Raw genomic sequence first — 27530 nt, 5'->3', positions numbered from 1 at the left:
AGAGAAGAACAGCTCTAATCGGTAAAGAACTGGTGCAATATAACATCAACATCGCAGCCCTAAGCGAAACACGCTTACCAGAAGAGGGATCACTCAGAGAACCCACCACTGGATACACCTTCTTCTGGAAAGGTAGAGCCACAAATGAAGACAGAATTCATGGTGTTCGCCTGGCTATCAAGACCAGTTTGCTCAAACAGCTGCCAGACTTGCCTGTGGGCATCACGAGAGGCTCATGAAGATCCATTTACCTCTCAGCAAAGACCGGTATGCCACAATCATCAGTGCATATGCCCCAACACTGACCAGCACAGAGGAGACCATCGAGCAGTTCTACTCTGACCTGAGTGTCGTCCTGCACTCAGTGCCCACAAATGACAAGCTGATACTACTGGGAGACTTCAACGCCCGCGTTGGACAGGACCATGAAAGATGAAAAGGAGTACTGGGCAAACACAGCATGGGCAAAATGAACAACAATGGCCTACTGCTACTCAGCAAATGCTCAGAGTTCGAACTCACCATCACCAACACTGTGTTCATAATGGTGAACAAATATAAAACAACGTGGATGCACCCAAGATCAAAACAGTGGCATCTCATTGACTACATCATTGTACGCCGGCGAGACATCCAGGATGTAAAGATCACCAGAGCCATGAGTGGAGCTGAATGCTGGACAGACCACGGATTGGTTAGAGGGACTCTTCAAATGCGCATTGAGCCTCGCCATCCAAAACACATCCAGACAGTTCATGCATTTTACAACATGAGTCGTCTTAGAGATCCATCTTATTTGCAAACATTCCAGTCCTGCCTGGACGACAAGCTGTCTGCCAAGGGACCACTTACTGGAAGCTCAACCAAGAAATGGAACCAGTTCAGAGACGCAGTGAAGGAAACATCAAAGGCAGTCCTAGGCCCAAAACAATGCAACCACCAGGACTGGTTCGACGAGAACAACACTGCTATTGAAGACCTATTGAGCAAGAAGAACAAAACCTTTATGGAGTGGCAAAATAACCCAAACTCTGCTCCTAAAAAGGACAGATTCAAGTCTCTCCAAGCCACGGCACAGCATGAGATCAGGAAGATGCAAGACCGATGGTGGGAAAAAAAGGCAGAAGAAATCCAGCGCTTTGCTGATACGAAAAACTACAAACAATTTTTCAGTGCCCTCAAGACTGTCTATGGGCCATTAAAACCCACCACCACTCCCTTGCTATCCTCTGACGGTGACACTCTCATAAAAGATAAAAAAGGCATCAGCAACAGGTGGAAAGAACACTTCAGTCAGCTTCTCAACTGACCCTCTTCAGTCGATCAAAGGGCCCTTGACCAGATCCCCCAAAACCGCACCACTGAACAACTTGGCGTCCCTCCTTCAATAGAGGAAATCCAAAAAGCCATTAAACAAATGAGTGCAGGCAAGGCACTCGGTAAAGACGGGATCCCAACCGAGGTGAACAAGGCCTTAAATGGAAAGGCGCTCCAGGCATTCCACATAGTGCTGACCAGCATATGGGAAGAGGAAGACATGCCCCCAGAACTCAGAGATGCCTCCATCATAGCCCTATACAAGAACAAAGGCTCACGAGCAGCCTGTGACAACTACAGAGGCATCTCACTACTCTCCACTGCCGGAAAGATCCTCGCCCATGTTATACTCAACAGACTCCTGTCATCTGTTTCAGAGCAGAATCTGCCTGAATCACAATGTGGCTTCCGACCAGATCGCAGCACCATCGACATGGTCTTCACGGTGAGGCAAATGCAGGAAAAATGCCTTGAGCAGAACCTGAGTCTCTATATTGTCTTCATAGACCTGACAAAGGTGTTCGACACAGTGAACAGGGACGCATTGTGGGTGATCCTCAGCAAGCTCAGTTGCCCAGCAAAATTTGTCAAACTGATCCAGCTCTTTCATGTCGACATGACAGGGGAAGTCCTATCTGGTGGAGAGACTTCTGATCACTTCAACATCTCCAATGGCGTGAAACAAGGCTGTGTCCTCGCTAGGATACTATTCAACCTATTTTTCACCCAAGTATTACGACATGCTGTGATGGATCTAGACCTGGGCATCTACATCAAATACCGACTGGATGTCTCACTATTTGACCTTTGCCGCCTGACTGCAAAAACAAAGACAACAGAGAGACTCATCCTAGAAGCTCTCTTTGCAGATGACTGTCATGGCCCACCAAGAAAATCATCTCCAAACCATTGTGGACAGGTTCTCCACCGCAACAAAACTGTTTGACCTGACTATCAGCCTCAGCAAAACAGAGGTGCTGTTCCAACCCGCACCAGGGAGGCCAACTAACCAGCCATGCATTACAATCGATGGCACGCAGCTTTCTAACGTCAACACTTTCAAATACCTGGGAAGCACCATCACCAACGACGGGTCCCTAGACCACGAGATTAATGCTAGGATCCAAAAGGCCAGCCAGGCACTTGGGCGGCTGCGCTGCAAAGTCCTCCAACACAGCGGTGTAAGCATTGCGACAAAGCTCAAAGTGTATTAACTCAGTGGTCCTCAGCTCGCTCCTGTACGGTTGTGAGACATGGACACTGTACCGGAAGCACATGAAACAGCTGGAGCAATTCCACCAACGCTCCCTCCGGTCAATCATGAGGATCCGATAGCAGGACCGAATCAACAACCAGGAAGTCCTCGACAGAGCCAACTCCACCAGCATCGAAGTCATGGTCCTCAAAACCCAGCTACGATGGTCTGGACACGTCATCCGCATGGAACCACAGCGAATACCAAGACAGGTATTCTATGGTGAACTGTCAACTGGACTCAGGAAACAAGGCCGACCAAAGAAAAGATTCAAGGATCAGCTAAAGTCAAACTTGAAGTGGGCTGGCATTACACCAAAGAAACTAGAACTTGCTGCCTCTGACAGAAGCAGCTGGAAAACCCACATTAACCATGCCGCTGCCACCTTTGAAGATGAACGACGTCGACGTCTTGCCGCTGCACGTGAACGCCGACACCAGGCCACAACCACACCTCCCATAACAACTGGCGTCCCATGCCCCATGTGCCACAAACTTTGTGCCTCAGCCTTTGGACTCCAAAGCCACATGAGGGTACACCATAGAAGAAACTGCACAAAGACAATAGTCATACTCGATCACCGAGAGACTACCACTACTACTACTATATTCATTCTGGACAGCCTAGACCTATGTGAATTTAAAATGCAATCTGCTATGCACATGAAGTCAAAAAGGGTTGGGTAGTACTCCCAAGTCACTTCCATCTCTTTCTCTGGACTTTGCTATTGCTATTAGTGAAAATTTTCGCCTTCTCTGTCTTCAAAATGAGATAAGTATATGTAAAATGTTTTGCAAACCTCAAAAGTGCTATATAAATGTTGGCTATTGTTGTCAGTTATTCCAGACATAAAATGCTGGAGTCATTGTCTACCCCAATTCCACCTCAAATTAATCAGACACTAAATCAATCCTTCCACTGCCATATCCCTCATTCCTTCCTTTCTTTTCTATGTTCACTGCTGATTTTTTAACTTATCACATCACACTTTGACTTTATAATATAGTCGTCCAATTTCTAATTGATATTCCTGCCTTCATCCCACACAACACTGCCAGATATATCTTGGTATCTAAGCTGCTTTGTCAAAATAAATTTCTTTGCTAAAAAACTTTCAATAATGTCCTCCTGGCTCTAAGTCCAAATTTAATCTAGCATTGGAGGCTCTCCAGGAACTGGTTCCAATTTATCTTCCTTTTATCACATTCTACTCCAGCTAAATCACTGAGGCCATTACTCCCACATCATGCACATTTCTGTCTCCTTGTCTCTGCTGCTATGATTTCCCATAGAAAATGCCTTTTGTTCCTCTTTCTTTAAGGATCCAGTTCAAGTCCTACTGGTCCTTTTCTCCCTTTCTTCCGCATCCCATCCCTCTGACATACATCTTTCATTTACTCTGTTATAAATCATGTCACTCTCTGAGTGACCATGTTTTCCCCTTTCTTTAGAGCCCCCAGCCCTCTGCATGGTACTGTTATTTACTACCATGAGGCCACAGGCACACAAGCCACAGTCATTTCTCTGGGCTTCTGTTTCCTCCTTTGTAAAATCAGGGTACTGGAACACATGACTTCTAAGTTTCTTCCATCTATAAATCTATGACCCTGTAATTTGGTCAGTGTTGATCTTTTTCATCACAATGAGATGGAAGTTTCCTGAAGATAAGAATACTGTCTTGTACCTTCTTTTAGTATGAGCATATATAGTATTCAGCACAGTATCTCACTCAAAAAAGGACTCCATAAATGCTAGATGAAGATTAATTTGTGGTTCATTGGACCACCATTGCCTGGTGAATGTAGAGGACTACTCTCAGTTCTAATAGAAAACAACTGGCTCTAATGATGTTGGTATTAGGAGAGGTATTTCAATAAGTCTCTTGATGCTTAGAAGAGCAGGGCTAGTTCTTCTCTTTGAGGGTAGAGGCTTCTCCTCTATGTGCCTAATGCACTTTGTTTATACTTTCCCTCTAGAGATTGGAACTATGATTTCATGGATGAAGGGAGCTCTACCAATGCTACTTAACAGTCTTAAAATTGCTTGGAGCATTAAGAGGTTAAGGGACTTTCCCAGGGTCACAGTAGTCAAGAAAGGTCAATGAAGGCCAGCTTTCAATTCCTTATGTCAGATTGCAAACATGAAGGCCATAGACTACATGTGGCCTATGGACCATGTGGCCCACATCACTCTTGCATATAGCCTGTACTAGTTTAAAATGTAATTGGGGGGCAACTAGATAGAAACTTCCTAGCTGTGTGACCCTGGGTACGTCACTTAATCTTTCCTCTTTTTGTCTTAGAGTCTGTTATTAAGACAAGAAGAGTCTGAAAAATGTAAATGAGAATATGAAAATGTTAATATGTGGTTTTCTAAGTTTATATATGACCCATAGGGATCCTACCATGTAGTTTGGTGGCCCCTCATTTCTATTTGAATTCAATACCACCTCCCCACACCATTGCTGCCTCCTAGAGCAATTATTGTAAAGTTATCTGAGTACATGTCATATACCTCCATTGTGGCCCTAATGAAGTTAAAGATTATGTTTCATTTTTCTCTATACCACCCCAAATGCCTAGCAGTGCCTTCTTCAGTGTTAATGCAACCTGGAGACATTTATATCTAATAATTCATTTAATTGGTTTTAAGCCTTAATTAACTTTTTATTTTCTCACTTTTTTCTATAAGATGTCTAAATCTTGAAGTAAATGATATTTTCAAATATAGCCCAGAATCTTTATACGTGAAGCTTGTCCATTTGTCCCTGTACCTTTAGCAGGTCCTTTTTATCTTGGGATTAAAGTCTTGCCTTGGAGACAAATCCCAATCGAACTTTTCATTCATTTTATACCAGCAAGAAATCAATGCTATTTTATGAGTATGTGCTAGGCAGTAGGATTCAAAGATAAAACAACAATCAAATCATTTATTCACTTCAGGCATGGGGAAGAGCCAGTGTAAAGGCATAAATGGGACAGGAGATGGAGCACTGTGAGTAAAGAACAGCAAGTAGGCTGATGTGGATGGATGTCAGGATTAGTGGAGGACAGAAATGTGTAATATGACTGGAAAGGTAGGAAGGAGCCTGATTATCATGTTAAGGCACTTAGATTCTTCTGATCCCAAAGAGCTTCATACAAGTCTCTTGAGTTGTTTGGCAAGCCCAGAAACTTCCCCAGTCCTGAAATGAATAAATGATTGGATAAGAAGGAAAGGAAGAAGGAAACCAGCTGTTTGAGGGCAGAGGCCATTTTTTATTTTGTCTTTGTATCCTACTACCTAACACATAAATACCTATAAAGTTGTATTGACTTTTTAATTCAATATTTTCATTCAATTCAATGTTTTAAGTCATGCATTATCCTAAGAAAGTTGGGCTGCTTCTATCTGTGGAGAATGAGAATAGAAAGACCAGAGAGGAAGGAAAGTAGTGTGGCAATTGTGCTTGTCTGAAAAAAAAAGAGATGAGATATTAATAAGCAAATAACACATCCACCAGAAGTAAGGTAACCAACCAGCTTGGTTTAAGAATAATCTCCAGTCAAACTGATCAAAACTCATCACAGGCTAGATACTAGGCTTAGCTTCTTAGACTGTCTATTCTTATGAAGTCAGGTCTGGCACTTTAGAAGTATAGGAAATCAGGATATTATGGGAATAATTTAAACTTACATCATCATCAGTTTCTCCACCTTGCATTGTACCGACAATGCGTTTGTTGGGTCTCCCTAAAGAAAGGAGAATATAAAGAAATAATGAGAATCTACTAGTTCTTGAATTCTCACAAAGTAAGGAGATAAATTCTAGAACTTGGCAAAATCCTATATAATATTTATCTTTATTAAGTGGCAGTAATGTAAGTTAAAACTTAGAAATACTCCCAGAACTTATGATAAAAAATGCTATCCACCTCCAAGAAAAGAACTGATGGAATCTGAATGCAAATCAAAACATACTTGCTAAAATTATTTTTCTTGGTTTGTTTTTTTTTTGGACTGTATTTTCTTTCATAGCATGACTAATATGGAAATGTGTTTTGAATGACTATACATGTATAATTTATATCACATTGTTTGTCTTCCTAAAGGGAAGGTAGGAGGGAAAGAATCTGGAACTCAAATTTTTAATAAATGAATGTTAAAAATTGTTTTTATATGCAATAAGAAAAAAATTAAATATAAAAAAATTTCCCAGAAGTGGAAACAAAACAGATTTTCTGGTAAACAATGAGTAGATTAAAAAATTAACTGAGCCAAAACTTCCCATATCTCAAACATTGTGGGTAATTGTGGTTTAAAAAAAATTTTAGCAGGTAACAATGCCACTTGGATCCTCATTTTCCCCATGTTGCATATGGAACCTGATGAAGAGAATTGTTGGTGTACCATAGTGGATAGGTGAACATTTTTAGGGTGTCCTCTGTAGTCCGATATGAATGCCAATGGCATCAAAGACCTCTGACGATGTTTAAAAAAGAATAGTCCCACCTCATTATTCCTCATTATCATGCCATTTAATAGCCTAACAGATTTCTTTTTCTTTGTCTTCTGAACCTTTTCTCTCAACACTAGTTGCCTTTCTTAATCAACTGCCTCCTTTATTGTTTGCAAGCACAGTGCCTTGCATATAAATGTTTGTTGAATGGTTTACTGCTGGAAGTCTTACCTTTCCCTCTAAACTAGGATGCTTTTGATGCCTTTCTCATTAATATCATTGTTTCTAATATTAACATAGTTAAGTGAAACATCATCATGCATCATAGTCTGGAAAGGTAGGAAGAAGCAAAATTTTCATAGCAAGGAGCTCATTGTATGTGGTCCTAGAGAGCTTCTTGCCCCTTTAGGGAGCTTTCTAAGATGTCTATCTCTCTCACTCCAGCTCTGAAATGAGTGAATGACTAGATGACAGCTGGGGGTGACTAGGTAGGGTAGTAGATAGGATGTTAAACTTAGAGTTAGGAAAACCTAACTTTGAATTCTGCCTCAGGCACTTAAAAAGTGTGTGATCCTGGACAAGTCACTTATGCCTCAGTCTACTCATCTGCAAAATAGAGAGAATAATATTGTCTACCTCATAGGTTGCAAGAATCAGATAGGATATGTAAAGCATTTTTCCAAACTTAAAATGCTACACAAATACTAACTAGCTCTAGTTACCAACCATTCAAATTCTGCCTTTGGGGATTATGAGGACAATGTCTCAGGGAAGTTTTATAATACTATAATGGGTAATGGTTACTTAAAACAAATTGAGCAATAACACTGTAGTGTAATGGAAGAACCTTAGCAGGGGCCAGTATCTAATGCATGTTCTTTTCACATTCCCTCTCATCATCTGTCCAGATCAATATAACATAATTTATTATTACACAGATGTGTATAAAACATAATTCAAAATGTATCCTCAGAGGGGTGGTACATAGTTGAAAGAGTCCTGATTTCAGAGCTATGAAACCTAGATTCAAATCCTATTTCTGCCATTTAATACATTTGATCTTTGGCAAGTCACTTCCCCTCTCAGACTTGGGGTCAACCCAGGTGACTCTAAAGACACCTTCTAATTCTAATCCTGGGATCCTATGAACAGTAGAACTGTGGTACGCAGAACTGGATTAATAGGCCTGCAGAGCATCCAGGAAGGCCAGAGTCCTGGGCTGACACCACCACAGCCCCAGGGGATTATCACATGTGTCCCTCTGAAACAAGAATGTACCGACAAAGCAGAAAGGGTTTAGGGTAATACCCAATTAGCAAATTCCCTTAACTGTGAAGGTCTACATTTATAATCTTAGAGAGTTTCCTGGGATACTGAGAGGATAAGTCACCCGCTCAGATCACACAGTCAATATATGTCAGAGGCAGGACTTGAACTAGGTCTTCCTGACTCGAAGGTTCAGGTCTCTCTCTCCTTTATGCCAGATTGCCTTCAGTGATATCCTGGAGATAGGACATGACTGTTTTTAGAAACAACTGAGCCCTGATTAGAAATTATTATCAAATAGATGCAGAAACCTGATTAATGTGTATTCAAGTTTTAGAAGGAAGAACCATATCTCCACATAAAAGATCTCAGAGTGAGAGCAAGTGGATATGGGAGCAATAGGAATTTTAGTCATCAGTGGCAATCTGGATCCAGTTATAGAAAAGTTATAGAAGTACAGAAAAGCCAATTTTGACTCCATGCACCTAAAAGTTCCTGAAAGAGCTGCTAAAAAGTGAATTGCTTTGTGGTCTTTTTTATCTTTTTCAATTAATAGAGAATTAAAAGAGAATTTTCTGTTTGGGTATAGATATGATTGCTGAGGTCTCTTCTAATTCTGAGTTTCAATGTATGGGCAACTTGGATAGGCTTATAGCCAGGTCCTAATGAATAAAAATAAAGAATCCCCTGAAGCAACTGCATTTTTTGAATTCTCAGTGTATATTTTCACTGGAGTCTACATTTACTCTATTTTAAATAATTAAAATTTCAAATTGTGTGAATCTAAACATATGCTACCACTTCACAAGATTCATTATTCACACTAATGGGACTCTGGTGTAGAATTAGAAGATTTAAGTTCAAATCCATTTCAATTCCTTACTAGTTATAAGATCTGGGCAAGTGGCAAACTATTAAGATACATTGAACTGGAGCACAGTTAGGTGGCTCGGATAGAGATGGGAGGTCCTGGGTTCAAATGTGACCTCAAACACTTCCTAGCTGTATGACCCTGGACAAGTCATTGCCTAGCCCTTACCGCTCTTCTGTCTTAGAACCTATATATAGTACTGATCTAAGGTGGAAGGTAAGGGTTTAAAAATGTTTTTTTCCTTTTGAAAAATAAGGGATAACAATATTTATATGACCCAATTCACAAAATATTTGAGGAAAGGCCTATGTAAAGTGTAAAGCACTACTTAAATGTTAGATAATATTATTTGGGGAATTTATCGATTTTTCTCTTAATCAATTCTTTCTATGCCTTGAATAACTTCATTAATTTTCTAGAAATGGGAAAATGTAACTTCTGCCATTAGATGTTATATAATCTAGGACAGGATTTCTGAGAACTATTAATAAGCTAGTCATGGACCAAATCAAGATAGCAGGCCTAGTAAATTCAGACCAAAAGTGGTCCTTTTTGGACTCTAGATATAACCCTGATATAGGGCAGTCTTGGCTTCATGATGGGAAGGAAAGGGGAAGAAGAACAAGCATTTATTGAGTGCCAACTATGTGCTATGTAGTGTGCTAAGCACTTTGCAAATATATTATTTGAAAGTGGGAAACTTTTAAACCACTTCAGAATACTCCTTTAAAATAAGAGGTGAAAGGAAGTAGCAAAAGAAATCTGGATACCTTGCATCAAAACTTCCATGGCTGTTCGTGGTTTTGATAATCGTCTCTCTTCCATTTCACTGTCAGATTCATCATCTTCTTGAATGTCTATGTCTGAATCATCATTACCTAATTAACAAAAAAATTAAATGTTACAAAAACAGTGACTTTACCTCTAGGCACAAATCAATTCTATCCAATGAGACAGATCAATTATCAAAAGTTATTTGTCCTCTTAGCTTTTTCCCGATCTGTGAGGACAAGAGGTTCTTTGTTTTTGTCTGTCAGCACTCAACAAACAATATATACTCTTATGTTTCTGACTCTTTCTTAAAGGAAGGAGAGGCACTGGGAAGACCCACAGATGGGCTAGGAGTAAAGTATTTTTTTTTTTTGCAAACATCAATTTGTGTATGTAAAACTTAAAAGCCTCTTGTGTTAGGAGCACAAAAGAATGCCCAAGACATCCTAACTCACATTCACAGCAGTACAACTATTCCAACACAGAAGGAGGCAGATATATATATATATATATATATATATATATACTATATATATGTAATGTATATATATATATAGGCTAGAAAGAATCACAAATAAAATTCTTTTCCTGAAGATATCTTCCTAACTGTTGCCCATCCCTGAAGTGGTCTAGAGTTAAAAGTGGTAAAGATAGCAAAGTTCACAAACTGAAATAATTTTCCTAAAAGAACACAAACACAGCATGTATTTCTGAAGAAATGGCAAGTATGAGAATGAACTAGCCTGGGTTACTTACTTCAAATGCCTGCCCTCTCCCTCAGCTCTCTTCCATCTCTCTTAGGTCCATGCTGCCTAGTGCTCCCATATAGCTATAATCAAGTGATATTCTGACTTCTCTTTCTCATTATCATTTTGCTCAATCTGCCTGCCTTCCTTCACTATCTCATCCCCTATTCCAATTCTTTTTGTCACTTGTTTCTACATTTTTTGTGCTATTTGCCCCTATACCTTCTGTGGTTATTAAAGTGTGATTACAGTCCCGTTTCCTGCTGCCATAGTGGTCTTTCCTGGCATGTACGTAAAGAATCAGGTACCCCTGCCCCTTTTTCACAATTTCATAATTATCAGTTCACCATGTCTTACTTCTCTTACTAAATGATAAGCTCCCTGGGGGGGGGGAGGGCAGAGATTATTTATCCTTCATTTGTCCAGTTCTAACATGAGATCTTGTACATTATAAGCACTTAATATCTGTTGGATGTTAATGTTGGCAAAAAAATGCTTTATAGTTATGATTTACATAGTTCCTGGATGTGTCTTCTTAGACTCCCAAATATTTTATATATCCTTTAGTTATTCTGAAGGAAATTTCTCCTTCTGCCTCTTCCTGCTGGGTTTTGTTTGGCAATATCCAGGAATGTTAATGTTAATGATTCATGTGGATGGATTTATATTAACCCTATAATTTTCTTGAAGTTATTAGTTATTTCAATTAATTTTGAGTTGACTTGCTAAGGTTCTCTAAGAACACCATCATATTATCTGCATTAAATGATTATTTTTTTCTTTGCTTATTCTTATTCCCTTAATTTGTTTTTCTTGTTTTAGGGATATTCTTGCTTTGTCTCTGATTACCCATTTCAACTCGTGGACCTCTCAGATTTAAAGTACCCATTGCCTTTGTGTCTTCTCTCTCTTATTGGCTGGTTCCTCCTAGACCTTCCATTTAAAGATAATAAGGCCAGCCATATTTTTATTCTTCTCTAGGCTATACTCTTGATTCTCTAAATGTTCTCTATCATACCCCATGCACAAGTACCTTCATATCCCTATCACTCCCAATATTATTCAATTTCTTTGTTATCCTTCTCCATTAGAATGTAAGCTTCTGTCTTCCTCTTTGTATTTGTATTCCCAGATCTTACCACAGTGCCTGGCACTTAGTAAGCACTAGATAAATGCTTTGGGTATGACTTATTGATAATGATAGTATAATATAAACAGCTCTATTTAAAGATGGTAACCTTACTTCCACTTTTAAGCAGTCGTTTTTCTTCTTCCTTAAGTTTATTCTGCATTAGACGCAAAGTATTTTCAGCTTCCTAGAAGATAACAAACAAGAATTAAAATAGTTAAAGATAAAAAAATTGGTTTGTATTATTCTTTAATATTTATTTATGTACTATTAATGGAATGGTTACTAAATAAAAAGTTCTACAAAAAACCCCAAACCAAAATTTGCATAAATATATATGTATAGCCACAAACAAATAACACAAACCCTAAAAAATACATTTAAGTTTATCTCTTTCTAGTATTAAAAATATATATATATATATACATATATATATATATATGTATGTATATATCTCCTAGTGATGGTGAACCTTTTAGAGTCCGGGTGCCATACCCTGTCACCCCCACCCCACACACACAGAAGAAAAAAGTGCTCCCATTGGGCTGCTGAGCAGAGGGGTGAGTGAAGTGAGGAAGGTTCTCAGTACCTGTAGAGAGGAGGAGGGGAGTGGCTGGATCACTCTGCTCCTCTGGTGCCTGTGAGCTGCCCACCCTGTGTGCTCCCATTGAGCTGCTGGGCAGAGGGGCAGATGATGTGAAAATGTCATCAGACATTGTGGAGAGGGGAAGGGAGCAGTTCTGTCCAAGTTCCTCTGCCTTTCTAGTAATGAACTCTGATGGGAGTCAGATCACCCCACAGAGAGCACTTTACATTCCCTCTTTGGTACATATGCGATAGGCTCAACATCATGGGTATATACTATGTTCAGGACACTCTTCCTAATCGTTTCTACCTCTTAGAACTCCTATATCTCTTCAAAACTCCCCGCAAGAAGCCTTTCCAGATTCCCCTAGTTGTTGGTGCCACCCCCTCCAACTCTCAAATCCCTATGCATTTTGTGTGTGTGTGTATACATGTATACATACATGTATAGTTATCTATGAACATGCTATATAGCCCACAAGTAGAAACTCATGATTGCATTTCTATACTTAGAACCTAAATTCATTGATTTTTTTTTGTTTCTACTTTAGCTCACAATTTCTTAAGATCCATACATGTAGAATTAGAAAAGTCCTTAAGGAGAATCTAATCTAACTGATTTTATAGATGAGGAAATTGGCCCAAAGAAGTTAGGTGAAAGGCCCAAGGTCACACAGGTTACTACCCCTAAGTGGAAGAGCTGAAACTCTGACTCCAAATCTAGTACCCTGTCCAATGCACCATGATGTCATTCAAGAAAGCCATCAGACAGTGTGGCTAGGCAGGATGGAAAGAAAGGAGTATCGCCTTAACTACAAGTAACTGAAAGTTGAAGTAAAGGTCCACTAGATTAGTAGAATAGCTTTCAAAATAACAAGTTAACTGCTATCCACGTGGAGGGGAAGAAATGATTGTTGATAGCTTGGATTTTTTCCTTTGAAAATTTCCTGTTTATTTCCTTTGACTATTTATCTATTGGGGAATGGCTCTTGTCCTAATAAATTTAAATCAGTTCCTTATAAATCTTGGAAATTCTTTAAAATTTGCAACAAGAATTTCCCCCCCAGTTAACTGTTCTCTTCCAATTTTAACTCTATTAGTTTCATTTGAGCAAAACCTTTTAATTTTATATAATCAAAATTGTCCATTTTATCATTTGTGATTCTCTCCAATTCCTATTTGGTCATAAACCCTCCTTTCCCTATCTTTCATTGTGAAATGTATATTCTTCCTTGCTCTTTTAATCTGTTTATGATATGACTTTTTATATCCATCATGTATTCATCTGAATCTTATCTTGCCATGTGGTACAATGTATTAGTTCATACATAATTTCTGTTAGTTCTTTTTCTAGTTTTCCCAGTAATTTTTTAATAGTGCATTCTTTTCCCAATAGTTCAAAGCTTTTGAGTTTATCAAATACTATGTCACTACATTTACTTCTATATTTTATGTACTTAATCTATTCCACTGGCTGACCTCTGTATCTTCCCTTCTATTCTTTAACCAGTACTAAATAAGCTTTGATGATACTATGTAGTATAATTTGAGATCTTGTGCTGCTAGGTACTCTTCCTTCCTTCCTTCCTTTTTTATTCTTTCCATTTGAGCTTCTTCACCTTTTTTTCTTCCAAATGAATTTATTATTTTTCTAGTGCTAAAAAGCAATCCTTTGGTAATTTGATTAGTATGGCAATGAATAAGTAAATTAATTTAGGTGGTATTATTTTTATTATATTGACTCTGACAATCCACGAGCAGATATACTTCTCCAACTATTTAGGTCTATATTTTTGCAAAGAATGTTTTATATTTATGTTCACTTAGTTCCTATATATATATAATGTGGCAAGAAGAAGCCAAAATATCATATATACTGAAGGGTTATTTTGAATGGGATTTCTCCTGTCTCTTGGTGCTAGATTTTGTTGGTAGTAAAGAAATACTGATGAGTGATTTTATGTCCTGTAACTTTGATTAAGTTATTGATTGTTTCCAGTAATTTTAGTTGTTTTTTTAGGGTTCTCTAAGTAAATCATTGTATCATTTGCAAAAATTCCAAAATATTTTCTACAAAACTTATCCATCCTCAAACCTTCTCTATTTCTGTGAATGAAATTCCTCCACTCAGATTTGCACTTTGGAGTCATCATTCTTGACTTTTCTCTCCCTCAACTCTCACATCTAATTAGTGACTAAATGTCACTGATTATGACTCCACAATATCTCTCTTATCTATCTCCTTCTCTCCCAACAAATATACTCTCAATCTTAGTTTGTCTTTTATCTGGATGGCTGCAGTAGCCTAATACAGAAGGAACCAAGTCTCTGGTCTATCCTGGCTGGACAAGGCCAAGTACAAACTGAGAAACTATATGCATGAGATGATATAATCCTTAAGTCATTAAAGCATCATTTCTCAGGGAGAGAAATATACCAAAGGAACAGAAAAAAATCAGTCATTACTACAAGAAAAAAAGGTAATCATTAATGCATCGATAACTATTCAACCAATTACCTACTTTTTAATATGTATAAAAATTTTAAGAGACATATTCCTTTCAAAGATATCCTGGGTAAAAAAGTATGAGAAGGAAATACATGGACTTTTGTAAATTACTTTTTTTGAAGCAGACCACATCTTTAGAGTAACACAATTGACTGAAAGGAACATATCATATAAAATCTCACTGTACTTTTGTCTGCTGATAGCAAAAAAGCATTTGACTCAATAAAGGAAAATGTAGCTTTAAAAAAGACTGTTCCAAAAGGGGGATTTTTGTGAATATTAAGAAAAGGTTCCTGGATAAATGCAAACAGAGGTAACCCTCTGTTCATTGTTTATTGGACCTCTGATTACTGATCTATTCTTCACGTAGCTGGCAAATAAATTTCCCTAACATGCACATTGTGTTAGAGAATAGAACATCAAAAGCTAGAGAAAAAAACAAGGAGATGTATGCCTGCCAGAGGTGTATACCATTGTTATGAAGCATGTCTTAAGTCCAACTGGAAAAGAGATTCTTTAAGGAAGATGAAATTTTCCATATGCTTCTGCTTGTAGATGATATTAATGCTGATTGCATCAAATCCCAGAGCATTAAAAAGGCTCCCAAAGAGGATCCATGATTACTCAAAAGAAATCAGCTTATGGTATAAACCAAAAAAATAAATTATTAAAAATATCTACTTTCCAGGTTATACAAGTAGAAGCCCAATCCAATAGGTTAACTGAACAGTACATATATTTGGAGCAAGCAATGCAGACAGGCAATGAATTGCGCTCAGAATTGGCAAAGAGGAAGAAAATAGGTTGGATTACATTTTAGAAACTACACAATTGTTGATGTTCTCCATCACAGAAACATCTCTTTTCGACAAAAATGTTATCCTGGTAATGCTATATGATTATGAATCTTGGAATATTACTAACTCATTAAAATCCAAGTTGCATGCAAATAGAAATAGTAATAGTAAATAGAAAGATACATGGTAATCATAAGTTAAGTTGCACCATATTACCAATGATGACCTAGAGGCAAGAAATGGTATAAGGGATACCACTAAGGGAACAATGTGATATAGCATGGAGGGAATAGTTCTATCAACTAAATTATAGATTAATTGAAAAATGGAGAATTCAAGGGAGTATAAAAGATAGAATTTTATATTCTCTATTTAATTTTTAAAAAGTGGGAAACTTTTGAGGAATTAGGCATTAGAGCAGGGCCAGAAAGAGAGTGATAAGGCTCTGAGGAGGAAAAATTTGGGGGAGAAACCAAAGATCTAGTTAATTGCAGGATATTTTTCAAAGGTACTTTGGAATACTGATTCCCTAAGACATAAAGCACAACTGTGGAACATAAACAATCATTTATTGATACCTATTATGCATGATTATGATATATACTGCAGGGGATATAAAGATAAACAAGATATAGTCTAAGGTTGCATAGATGTGTTAAGAGGCATAAGGTTTAATGCATACCAATAATAAAGAGCTTTAAGGCATTAAAGATTATCAAAACTTAATAATTTATCTAGATTAAATAAAATGTCTGGTCTAGGCAAAAGAGACAATCAGGAGCTTGGGCAATGCTATATAGTACCAGAGGCAACTGGTGATGCCTTATTATTCACTGCCCCTTTTCCCCCTCTTTTGTCTTTTTGTTTATTTTTGTTGTGTTTTTTTTGTTATTAAACAGTGAGAGCAAAATAATTTACTAAATAAAAAGATAAAAATTGACTGAGCAAGTCACTAATAGAGAAAAGCATATTTTCACAGAATCAGTTTTTCTCTTAATTTCCAATTCCTCACATTCTTCATTAACTTCCTTCCTTTTATATCTCATGCCTTAGGTCTGCCAGTGACCTCCCCAAAAGCACTGCTTAATCTTTCTAGTGGTCCTTAGGCTTTGATCAAGGCAGGGAGGAAAGAGTCAGGCCTAGGATTTCTATTTAGTCTAATCCATTGCAGATATTCATTTCTCCAGGCTGATTAAATTGTGCCACACAATCATAATGAGACACAAAAATAATACTTGGCATTCAGCAAGAGATTGTTAAGATTTATTTTCTAGAACAAAAGGCAAGCTGAAGTAAAATAAAAAAGAAAGAAAAAGAAAACAACAAATCACTCATTCTGATATTTGAGGGTCTTGATATTCAATTGGATGAAAAGCAATAAAGTGAAATACTATTATTTTCTCCTCTGTTGATTCCAGCCTGAGGAAAGAAACTCTCAAATAAATAATGATCTTTTCACTGAATTTCAATTAATTAACTCAATTGAGGATAAATTCTATCCCAATAGGAATTTTTTCCCATTTGTAAAATGAATAAAATTAAGTTTTTCCATTGAGTTGTTATTAAAGTCAAATGAGAAGATGAATTTTTGTAGAACCTCTTTGAAAATTACAGTGCCATACAGATGTAGGATGGTATTATTGATAATGTTAAAAAAAAGTCTATACTATAAAGAAGTTTCCAGGCAACCAGTCTAAATTTGTTGCTAAAGGTTAAACATGTCTTGCTTAGCTCTCAGAAAAGACTGAAAACAGGTAGCATGGAGAGAGGATGATGCATTGGACTTGAAGCCAAAAAGTCTTGGGCTCTAATCCTCCCTCCAGCATACAGTATGTTAACATCCCTGGCCACATCACTTAGCCTCTCTGAACTTCAGTTTTCTCATCTATAAAATGAGGATAGGAGCATCTGCCTCCCAGGATGTTATGCAAATCAAATGAGGTAATATATATGGGGCATTTTTGCAAACTTTATAGAAAGGGAGTTACTGTGATTATTATTGTGTATGGGTTAGTCACCTCTCAGTTTTCTCCTGATTAAATCATTATTTAAGTAAAAATGGCTATTCCCAACTAATTTATGACACCAAGGTAGGCCAAAGGTCAAAGGATATAACAATGATAAACTACAGAGAGAAAAATCCTGCTGAGAATTATGACCACTGCAGGTCTCAATTAGGCTGGACTCCAGGATAAGCATAAGAAATTAAGGAATGGCCTTTTTCTAAAATTTTATTTGGCATAGTTCTAGAAATACTAGTGATAATAATAAGGCAAGAAAAAAAATTAAAGCTATAAACTTTGTCAAAAAGGAGATATACTTATCTCTACTTGCAGAAAACATAAATTTACTTGGAAAACCATAGAGAATCAGCAAAGAAATTAAATGAGATTAATTACCTTTAGTAAAGTTGCAAGAAACAAAATAAATCCACAAAAAATGTCAACATTTTTATATAGCAACATATAGTATAGTGTAAGTGGCAAGACCTTAGACTTGAAGTTCATTGTAAAGCAAACCTGGAAACCTGGTCTACATTATCATCATCATATTTCTAAAGAGGAGAAACTAAAAAATTAGAAAAATATGGTCCTTTCCCTAACTAGGCAGAAAAAAAGACTTACATATGAAATACCTAAGACCAATTACAAAGTGGTATGTCTGTAAGTGAAAAATCATGTACTAAAAAAATAGAATATATTACATAAAAATGATAAGCATTTACCTCAAACCTCTCTTGCTCCATTCTATGATGATCCTCAAGTTGCTGTTCTAGATAGGCCAGATTCCGAAATTTTTCCAGGTAAATGTCATACTGCTTCTGCAATTCCTCCTCAATCTTTTCATATTCATCCATAAAGGCTGGTCTATAGAGGCCAAGGAAAATAAAAGTGAAAGATTCTTGGTTCTCTTCTGCCAAACTTTTTATCAGTAAAAAAATTAGAATAAGTACACTATATTAGATAAATATATGTATTTAATAACATACTATATTAATAATAGCTCACTCTGATACATAGAAGAGATGGCAAGAAAATTTTAATTGCTGGTGATAGATGAAGAGGCTGCCATCCTGTCATATTAAAACTAAGATCCCCCCAAAAAGCTCTATAGCTTCTATAGATTCAATCCAATAAAATGAAATTTAACAGCAAGCAGAGATTTGGAGCTGGACAGGACTTCAGAGTTCATCTATTCACTCCCCTCCTTTTATGGAGGAGGAAGCCAAGGACCCTAGAGGTTCTGCACTTTTCCAAGTAGCAAACCTGAAATATGAATCAGGTTCTTTGATCCTAGATTCAGCCCCCTTTTGCTGTACTATGTTGCCCCAATAAACTTAATATCCTGAACTTGGGTTAAAAAAAAAACTTGCCACATATATGACAGGGTAGTACAGTTAGAACCTGTGCAAAGAATGTGGGTATATAGTAGACTGCAAACATAATATAATTCAACAGAGTAATACAGTTGCCCAAAAACCTGGTGCAATGACCACTCTAGGATTGTGTGTAGTTCTTGGCACCATGTTTAGGAAAAACACTGACAAACTAGGGTACATTTGGAAGGGCAACAAATTTGAAATCAAGTTATATGGAAATAAGAGTTAACCTGAAGAACAGAAGACTTAGTGAGGTCATAATGTTCCCTCAAATATACTGAGAACAGTCACATAGAGGCAAGTCTATTTTTTAAAAAACTCATCCTAGAAGGTAGAACTTATAGTGGAGCCAATTTTGATTCAGCATAGGGAAAAACCTCTGAAAAATCTGAACTGACCAAGTAGTAAAAGCTTTACAGGAAGGCACTAAACTTCTTATCTCTAGAAGACTACAAATATTACTTAGATAGATAAGATTCATTATTTGAACAGAGGTTGCAGTAACTGTTTTGAAGTCCCTTCCAAATCTGAAATGCTGATTTCTCTAAGTGCACTGAGGATTAGACTTTTCTCCATGGTTTTCTTCTTGGAAGCACTTGGTGGTACATTGAATCCATAACTGGTCCTGGAGGGGTCAGCAAAACATTAGTCCCAATCCTACATCAGGACTTGGGGCACACCACTTAACCTCTGTTTGCTTCTGTTTCCTCATTTTTAAAATGGCAATAACAGCATAATAACCCATAGGGCTGTTGGGAGGATCAAATGAGATAATAATTGTAAAACTGCTTAACACAGTTCCTGGAACAAAATAGATATTATATAAATGTTTATTACCCTTACCTTCCCTCTTGTGGAAAGAATAAGAAAAGCAATGAATAAAACTAGTTTTCAAAAATACAGAAACTAGACCTGTAGATCTGGGGAATGTTGTAGCTAATTTACCGTGATTTTTTTAGCAAAACATTTGACAAAGGGGGCAGCTGGGTAGCTCAGAGGATTGAGAGCCAGGCTTAGAAACAGGAGGTTCTAGGTTCAAATCTGACCTCAGACACTTCCCAGTTGTATGACCCTGGGCAAGTCACTTAACCCCCATTGCCTAGCCCTTACCACTCTTCTGTCTTGGAATCAATACTATGTATCAATCAAGACAGAATCAATACGTAGTATTGATTCCAAGACAGAAGGTAAGGGTTTGATATATATGAATATAAGTAATTTATCACTTTCTAGCCAAACTAGGAGATAGATTTTTACTCTCTTCCCACCAAAAAGGTTGACTTAAAAAAAATATATATATAGAATGATTTTTTCTCCCAGAAAGATTTTCAAAGAGAATAATATTTAGGGTCTTCTTTTCTAAAAGGGGAAGGAATGGGGCTGTGATCCTTCATCCAAGGATAGACTTTCATTGTTATATATAATTATAATTTAATTTTCCCTACAATTTCACAGAAGATACATTATGACACTAGGTAAAATTTCAGATGAATAAACCATATTAAGGAAGTTAAACTGACAAGAAAGGAAAGGTGATGAGAAGGGGAAGAAAGCAAGGAAGGGAAAGAGAATGTAGCTATGTAGAGAATGGAACAAAAATGGGGGGAAGAAAGAGAAAGGGAGAGGGTGAGGAGGAAGAGAACAAAATAATTTTTAAAAAGCAGAAGGAAAAAATTACAAAACCTTATGAAGAACCTATTTTAAGAATCCATAGGTTTGAAAGAACACAGACATACTTAGCAATTCATAAGCAATGTTGCATTCATCAATGTGACTTTGAAGGTTATTTTTCAAATAGGAAAACCAGGAAGGAGATTAACTACTGGTCTGAAATGGGAGAAATCAATTCAAAACATACTTCCATGTGATTTGCTGTAAGGGTCTGGTCTGATGTAATCAAGTTTTGTGAAACCACTACCATCTGGATTTACTTACTTTGCATTCCAAACATTTTCAAAAGCTCAAACTCCAGAGTTCAAGAATTGAGTAATGTTCTAAAAATCTTGAAACCAGCAAAGAAAGTTGAATTTAACTGTCTGCTTCAATGGATAGCTTCAGAAGGTAACTGAAGTCTAGTTTGTAAACTTAGAGCTTGAACTACTTCTTGAGCAGTTAGTATCTCCCCATTATATTTTATTCTCTTAGACTTTTGCTTCTTTAACTTTTCAAAGACATGCCCTCTCCTATAGGTACCTGACACTCTGTAGAGTCTGCAGGCGCTTTCGGTTTCTTTCAAGCTCTAATTTTCTTTTTTCGATTTTGGCTTCTAAGTTTGCTTCATCAGAGGCCACATTGTTGAGCAAGTCCTTAGTTTTCTGAACTTGTGCCTGAGAACAACAAGATAAGTCAGTGTATTAACATCAACTGTCATTCAAATATTTCATAAGACATTTCTAAGCTATTGAAATATATTCATGAAGTTAAAAGAAACTTTGAGGTCACCTTGTAAAACTGCCTACTTTCAAGCAGTCTCAGAGCTTATGGATCTAGAAGTGGAAGAGGTCCTCAAAAGCCATCTAATCCTATCCCCTCATTTCCCAAATGAGGGTACTGAGGCAGAGAAAATGTAAGGAATTGGCCCAAGGTCACAAAGGTAGTAAGTGGCAAGATCTAAACCCCATATTCTCTGACTCCAAATTCAGAACTCATCTAAATTCAGAAATCTGTTTATCTATCCTTTATCAGAAGGAGGCCTTCCTTCTTTAGATTTTTTGATCTAGAAATAACCTGAAGGATCATTTCCCTTTCATTTTGGAAATGACAAAACTGAGGCTGCCCAGTGAGATGAAATTATTTGTTCAAGGTTATAAAATTAGTTAATATTGAGCTGAGAATCAAGTCTTCTGACTCTAATCTATTAATCCTTTTATTAAATCATGATGCCTATTCAGAGAAGCTGAACAGAAAGTAGCACCATTTTCAGATAAGAAAACTGAGGTTCAAGTAAACCAATATCAATAATCACAGAGTAAATCAATTAGGTTTCCTAAGAGAAGCAGCAGCTTCCCAATGATGAAGATTCATTTGGTACTTAACACCTACTACCTTGTATTATTATAAATAATCATTCCCTTTAATCTCATAAACAAAAGGAAATTAAAATCTGTCTAGTGTTGTCCAAAACCACAAATATTTTAGCATTAACACTTAAGAGGATCATAGTTCTGTGATCTATAAAGAAGGAATCTCAGAAGTAATCTAATCCAGATCACTCATTTTACAAATGCAGAAATTGAGGTCCAGAATTTATGAATGAATAATAAAGCATTTATTAGCACTTGTTATGCCAGGTACTAGGGATACAAAAACTAGCAAGGCAGGACTTGCCCTCAAGGAGCTTACATTCTAATAGAGGAAGATGACACATAAAGGGAGCTAGAAGAGGGAAGAAGTAGAAGTAATAAAAATGGCCAGGAAATGACATGGAATCCTGATTTCAGACAAAAAAAAAGCAAGAGCTCACTAATCAGAGACCATTGTCCCAGCAATAGAGAAGGATAAAAGGACAAGGATGATGGCTGAAGCCTAGGTGGCATGGTTTGGGAATAGCTAGGAATTAAGGCTAAGGAGCCTGGGGCAGCTAGGTGGCTCAGTGTACAGAGTCAGAAACTGTATTTTTTTTAATATTTAAAATGGGTTTGCAAGTTATATTTTGCAAATTGTTCACAAAGATATATTCCTTATATATGTTTATATGTTTATTAATGAGTAGTCCACTTACAAAGACAGGAGGTCCTGAGTTCAAATTTGACCTCAGACACTTCCTAGCTGTGTGACCCTGGGCAAGTCACTTAACCCCCATTGCTTAGCCTTGAAACCAATACATAGTTTTGATTCCAAGATGGAAGGTAAGGTAAAAAAGGGGAAGAAAGAAAAAAGACTAAGCTGACAAGAGAAGTTTGTGAATTTTCTTTATTGCAGATTTTAGAAGGGCTAGTTCTTTTTCTCTATGGTGTAAATGTGGACTTCTCTCAGTCCTTGAAGGAAGGGATGAGTACAACAGATGGCTTCAATACAAATTTTCTGCTCCAAGATGACTGCATAGGGCCTGTGGCCTGCCTTGATGTTTCCTCTCCCACATCTCAGTCCTCCTTTGGCTCTCTCTTTTTTAATTTCTCTTCTACCCTGTTGCCCCTCTTACTATCTGAGCGAGGCTGCAGAACTAACTCTCCCACTGCTAATTCTACTCAACTTGAAATCTCACTCCTTCCTCTTAGTCTTAACTATTGCTATTCTACTAGGCAATAATTAAGCTTCTTCACACAAAGTTGTAGGAGTGGGTGTTGTTAGAAGTTCATAATGGACTTCTGAGGCTAGGGAAAGGTGAAGAAATAGGTACGCCTACATTAGGGAGTTAACTTCAGTCCTAAAGATGTGCTTTTAAAATAATGCATATCTAAAGTTCTGTGCAAATGCAGCTGAATCAGAAGTAAACAAATATATATGGACATATAGACATATATTGGCATACATGTTGGTACTTCAAAAGATCTCCGATTTCATCAATGCAGAGGCTCTTTCACTCCTTACAAATATCTAACTTATGGAGTATCTGAACATACAAAGAAAGTTCCACTGGAGAAAAAGTGGAAGTAGGGAGGCAAAGAGAAGAAGTTAGGAAATATCTGCTGACAATGCTGCTTCACCTTTGTTATTGGCATTGGTGCTATTTCTAACTTTTTTCTAATAGTTTCATTATTACTTAGTAATAATATAACTATCATCCCTAGGGTTTTTAGAACACAGGATGTATTCTTGATTCCCTTTATTGCTGAGGGTAAAAGCCACGCCTTGTCTATCTGCATCTTTCTCAGCACTTTCTAGTGTTTTTTACATAGCAATTACTCAAGAAATGTTTGTCAAATAATGAGATGAATGAAACACATAAATTTTACATGTAAATTTTTAAATTTTCCTGTTCATCTCTTAAGGGGAGCCTGAGCTAATAAATTTTCTTTCCAACATCTATATTAATGTTGAGGAATCATACAAGATTTTGTGGTATAATGTTAATAATTAAAAAGAGCAATCTTAGAATTCTGGAGTGTCCTAAGCTGTTTATATTATCATTAACATGTATTGTCAAAGCCACTTTATAGATAAAGGTACATGGTTGTGTGTGATCAAGGTGACAATTACTGTGGATACTGGGTATGAAAATGTTAATTAATATCAAAACAACTTTACCAAAATATCTTTGACTGCAATCCTCATCACTTTTTCTGTCTCGTTTATCTCTAGTGGTCTGGCAATTGCTTCTGTTCTCAGTTCCTATGAGCAAAAAACAAATAAATGGGTCCTAAAAAAACAATTATCAAAACTAATACTCCTAGAATATCCTAGACCTGAATATGGCTAATGTATTCATTTAAATGATACATAAGCATAGTCCATTAAATTATCTTACAAAATGTATGAATTGGTTTTCCATTTATAATATTTATACATTATTAATATATATTACCAGATGAATAAATATTCTATTTATAAAAACTTGACAGATGCTGATACAAACATATCTTCCTGGCCAAGGAGAGATTCATGCAAACCTACATAAGCCTTCAGTAGTCAAGACATTTGATTATGACTTACCCATGTGGCATTCATCTAAACACATATATGCATCTTTTTGTAACATTATTTGAAAATACTCTGCAATTGGGTTATGAATTTTACCAAATAGTCTCCTTTTGGTTACTATTTTATCTATGTTTATATACAAGGTGTGTAATATTTACTTTGTGAAGGCCAGCCTCTTTTATCCATTCATTCATTCAACTACACAAATATTTAATTAAGTACATACTATGCATAAATTATACCACCAGCTTTATAATTTTTTTTCCCTGTGAGGAGTCATGGAATGTTATAGGAGATTCAGTAGACTTACCCATATGTACATGCTTGCTTGTTGGTGTGGGGCAGCATAACATATATACTATACCACTGTATTGTGCCATTGATGAGGGTATTAGAAGAGAATAAGCAAGTTTCTACAAGTGGTATTTCACAGTAGACCATATTTTTACCATCACATAATTGAATGAAAGATGTAGGAAACTTTAAAAAACTCTACTGTGATTATTATTAATTATAAAAAGGTTTTTAATTTAATAGAGTGAAACCTCAAAGACTCTTTTCCAAAAAGGCGTCTCTCATTCAAATAGCAAAGTGTGAAAAATTCCTTGAAAGACATGAGATAATCTTATTTTATGACCCTCTGAGCAGTAAAATAGGTCAAGGAATGAAACAGAGAGGTATGATCAGCAGAGGTATCTGTCACAGTCTTGTTTGAGATATAGCATAGATTACAAGTTAAAGAGGGATTCTCAACAGATGGTGAGATTCTCCAAATGCTTCCTTTTGTAGATGCCATTATACTAGTTTCATCAAGTTCCAGATCACTATCAAGCTTTCTAGATGAAAGGCTACTCAAAAGACACTGTGCTTGGAGAAACCAAGTGGATAAAGAATTCCTACTGTGCAGACTAGGATATTTAATTAGATGAACAACTTATATAAGTTATCAATCAATTTATATACCTCAGAGAAACACTACACATGGACAATTAGTTAGGTCCCGAATTAAAGAAGAGGACAGAGTGGAATGAACTGCCAAAGAGAAATTGCAAAATTTCTTTAGTTACTCCAAACTAAAATGAAGTCCTATCTTTTTATACAAAAAAAAATCTACTAGTTATGGAGTACAAGTACAATCTCTGAAGAATAAGAACTGAGTATTACTTGGAAGGCAATGGAAAGGAATATGATGGCTATAAGCAGGCTGGAACACTTAAAAACTAACAAGAAATACCAAAGTAAAGGATGTCATCAAAGAAATATATGAATGAAAATGATGGGTTAAAAAGCTATAAAACTACATACTCTTTGACTCAGCAACACCATTACTGGTTCTACATCCAAAGAGATTTTTTTTTAAAGGAAAAGAACCCAGAAAAGCAGAAATAATGAATGCAGCCTTCTCAGATCACAAGGCAATAAAAATAATGATTAGTAATGGTACATGGAAAACCAAATCTAAAACCAATTGGAAATTAAACAATATGATACTCCAAAACCGTTTAGTTAAAGAAGAAATCATAGAAACAATTAATAATTTCATTGAGGAAAATGACAATGGCGAGACATCCTTTCAAACCTTTTGGGATGCAGCCAAAGTGGTAATCAGAGGTAAATTCATATCCCTGAATGCTTATATTAACAAACAAGGGAGAGCAGAGATCAATCAATTGGAAATGCAAATAAAGGAAAAGAACCTATAGGTACAAAAACATTTCTAGAAGTTCTTTATTGTGGTGGGAAAGAATTGGAAACTAAGGGACTGCCTGCCAATTGGGAAATAGCTGAACAAGTTGGGGTATATTATTGCAGTGGAAGTATTGTGCTATAAGAAATGATGAACAAGATGGTTTCAGAAAAAACCGGAAAGATGTATATGAACTGATGTAAAGATCAGTTGTAAAGAATGATGACAAGAGTAGAACCAGGAAAACACTGTATACAGTACCAGCAATATTGTATGATGAACAACTTTGAATGGCTTAGAATGTATTCTCAGTATATAATGATCTAAGACAATTCTGAAGGACTTATGATGGAAAATGCTATCCACCTCCTGTAAAAGCCACTGTGGGTCTGAGATTTTCTATAGGATAATTAACCAATATGTCAATGTGTAACTATCTAACCTAGATTCTCATACAAACCCTGCATCAGTAGTTGGAAGGACATGCAGTTTCTACCAAATACGGCAAGGAGGGGTTAGTAACCTTGAATGAGATCATGGGACTACATGACTGATTCTAGCTAGGCTATGGCTTTTTTTTTTTTGCTGGGGTTTGCTCTCACTACTGGGGGCAACAACCTTCAGAGAAAACAACTGATGGAGGAGCAAAGCATACTTACTTAAAATTTTATTTTTCTTGTGTTTTTTGGTTGTGTTTTCTTTTAAAACATGGCTAATATAGAAATGTTTTACATGACTACACATGGATAATCTATATCAAATTGTTAAACTTCTCCAGGAAGAATAAGGGGAAGGAGAGAATTTGGAACTCAAATTTTTAACAACAAATGTTAAAATTTGTTTTTACATGTAATTGGAAAAAAGGCAAAATATAAAAATTTAAGACAAAAATAAAAGAAAAAGATGGACTAGTGATATAGTGAAAGCAAGGGATAACTGTCAAGATACCACAAATGTCTTCCTGGTGTCCTTATGACGCCAAAGGAAATGAAGAAGTCCTCCTGCACATTAAGTGGTCTCTCAAGCAAATTTGTAGGAGGACCTGGTGTTATAGGGAAATTAGCAGGAGCAAGAACAGTGCTGCAAGGAAGAAGCAGAAAGGTTCTAGAACTATGGAGAAGTGATAGGGCTGGTTTTCTTCTGAGAGAGACAGTTGAGCAGCCAGGAGGTTGAGTTTCTGTCTAGTCTTCTAAGGTGGGCC

At 36.7% G+C, this 27530-nt stretch overlaps 1 protein-coding gene across 1 annotated transcript in view; it reads right to left on the bottom strand.

Moving 5' to 3' along the window:
* Positions 1–27530, bottom strand: part of CLUAP1 (clusterin associated protein 1) — a 48351-nt gene that overhangs the window by 4011 nt on the left and 16810 nt on the right. The window contains exons 6-11 of the mRNA XM_001363761.4: positions 24250–24333; positions 21256–21389; positions 18409–18550; positions 11907–11979; positions 9917–10024; positions 6248–6303 (exon numbers count right to left, since the gene is read on the bottom strand). Coding sequence (XP_001363798.1) covers positions 6248–6303; positions 9917–10024; positions 11907–11979; positions 18409–18550; positions 21256–21389; positions 24250–24333 — 597 coding nt within the window. The remainder of the gene's footprint in view (positions 1–6247; positions 6304–9916; positions 10025–11906; positions 11980–18408; positions 18551–21255; positions 21390–24249; positions 24334–27530) is intronic.

This window comes from Monodelphis domestica, chromosome 7 (assembly GCF_027887165.1).
Source record: "Monodelphis domestica isolate mMonDom1 chromosome 7, mMonDom1.pri, whole genome shotgun sequence".
Taxonomy (NCBI): Eukaryota; Metazoa; Chordata; class Mammalia; order Didelphimorphia; family Didelphidae; genus Monodelphis; species Monodelphis domestica.
The sequence above is the reverse complement of the archived record's forward strand: the minus strand, read 5'-3'. Positions and strand labels throughout refer to the sequence as shown.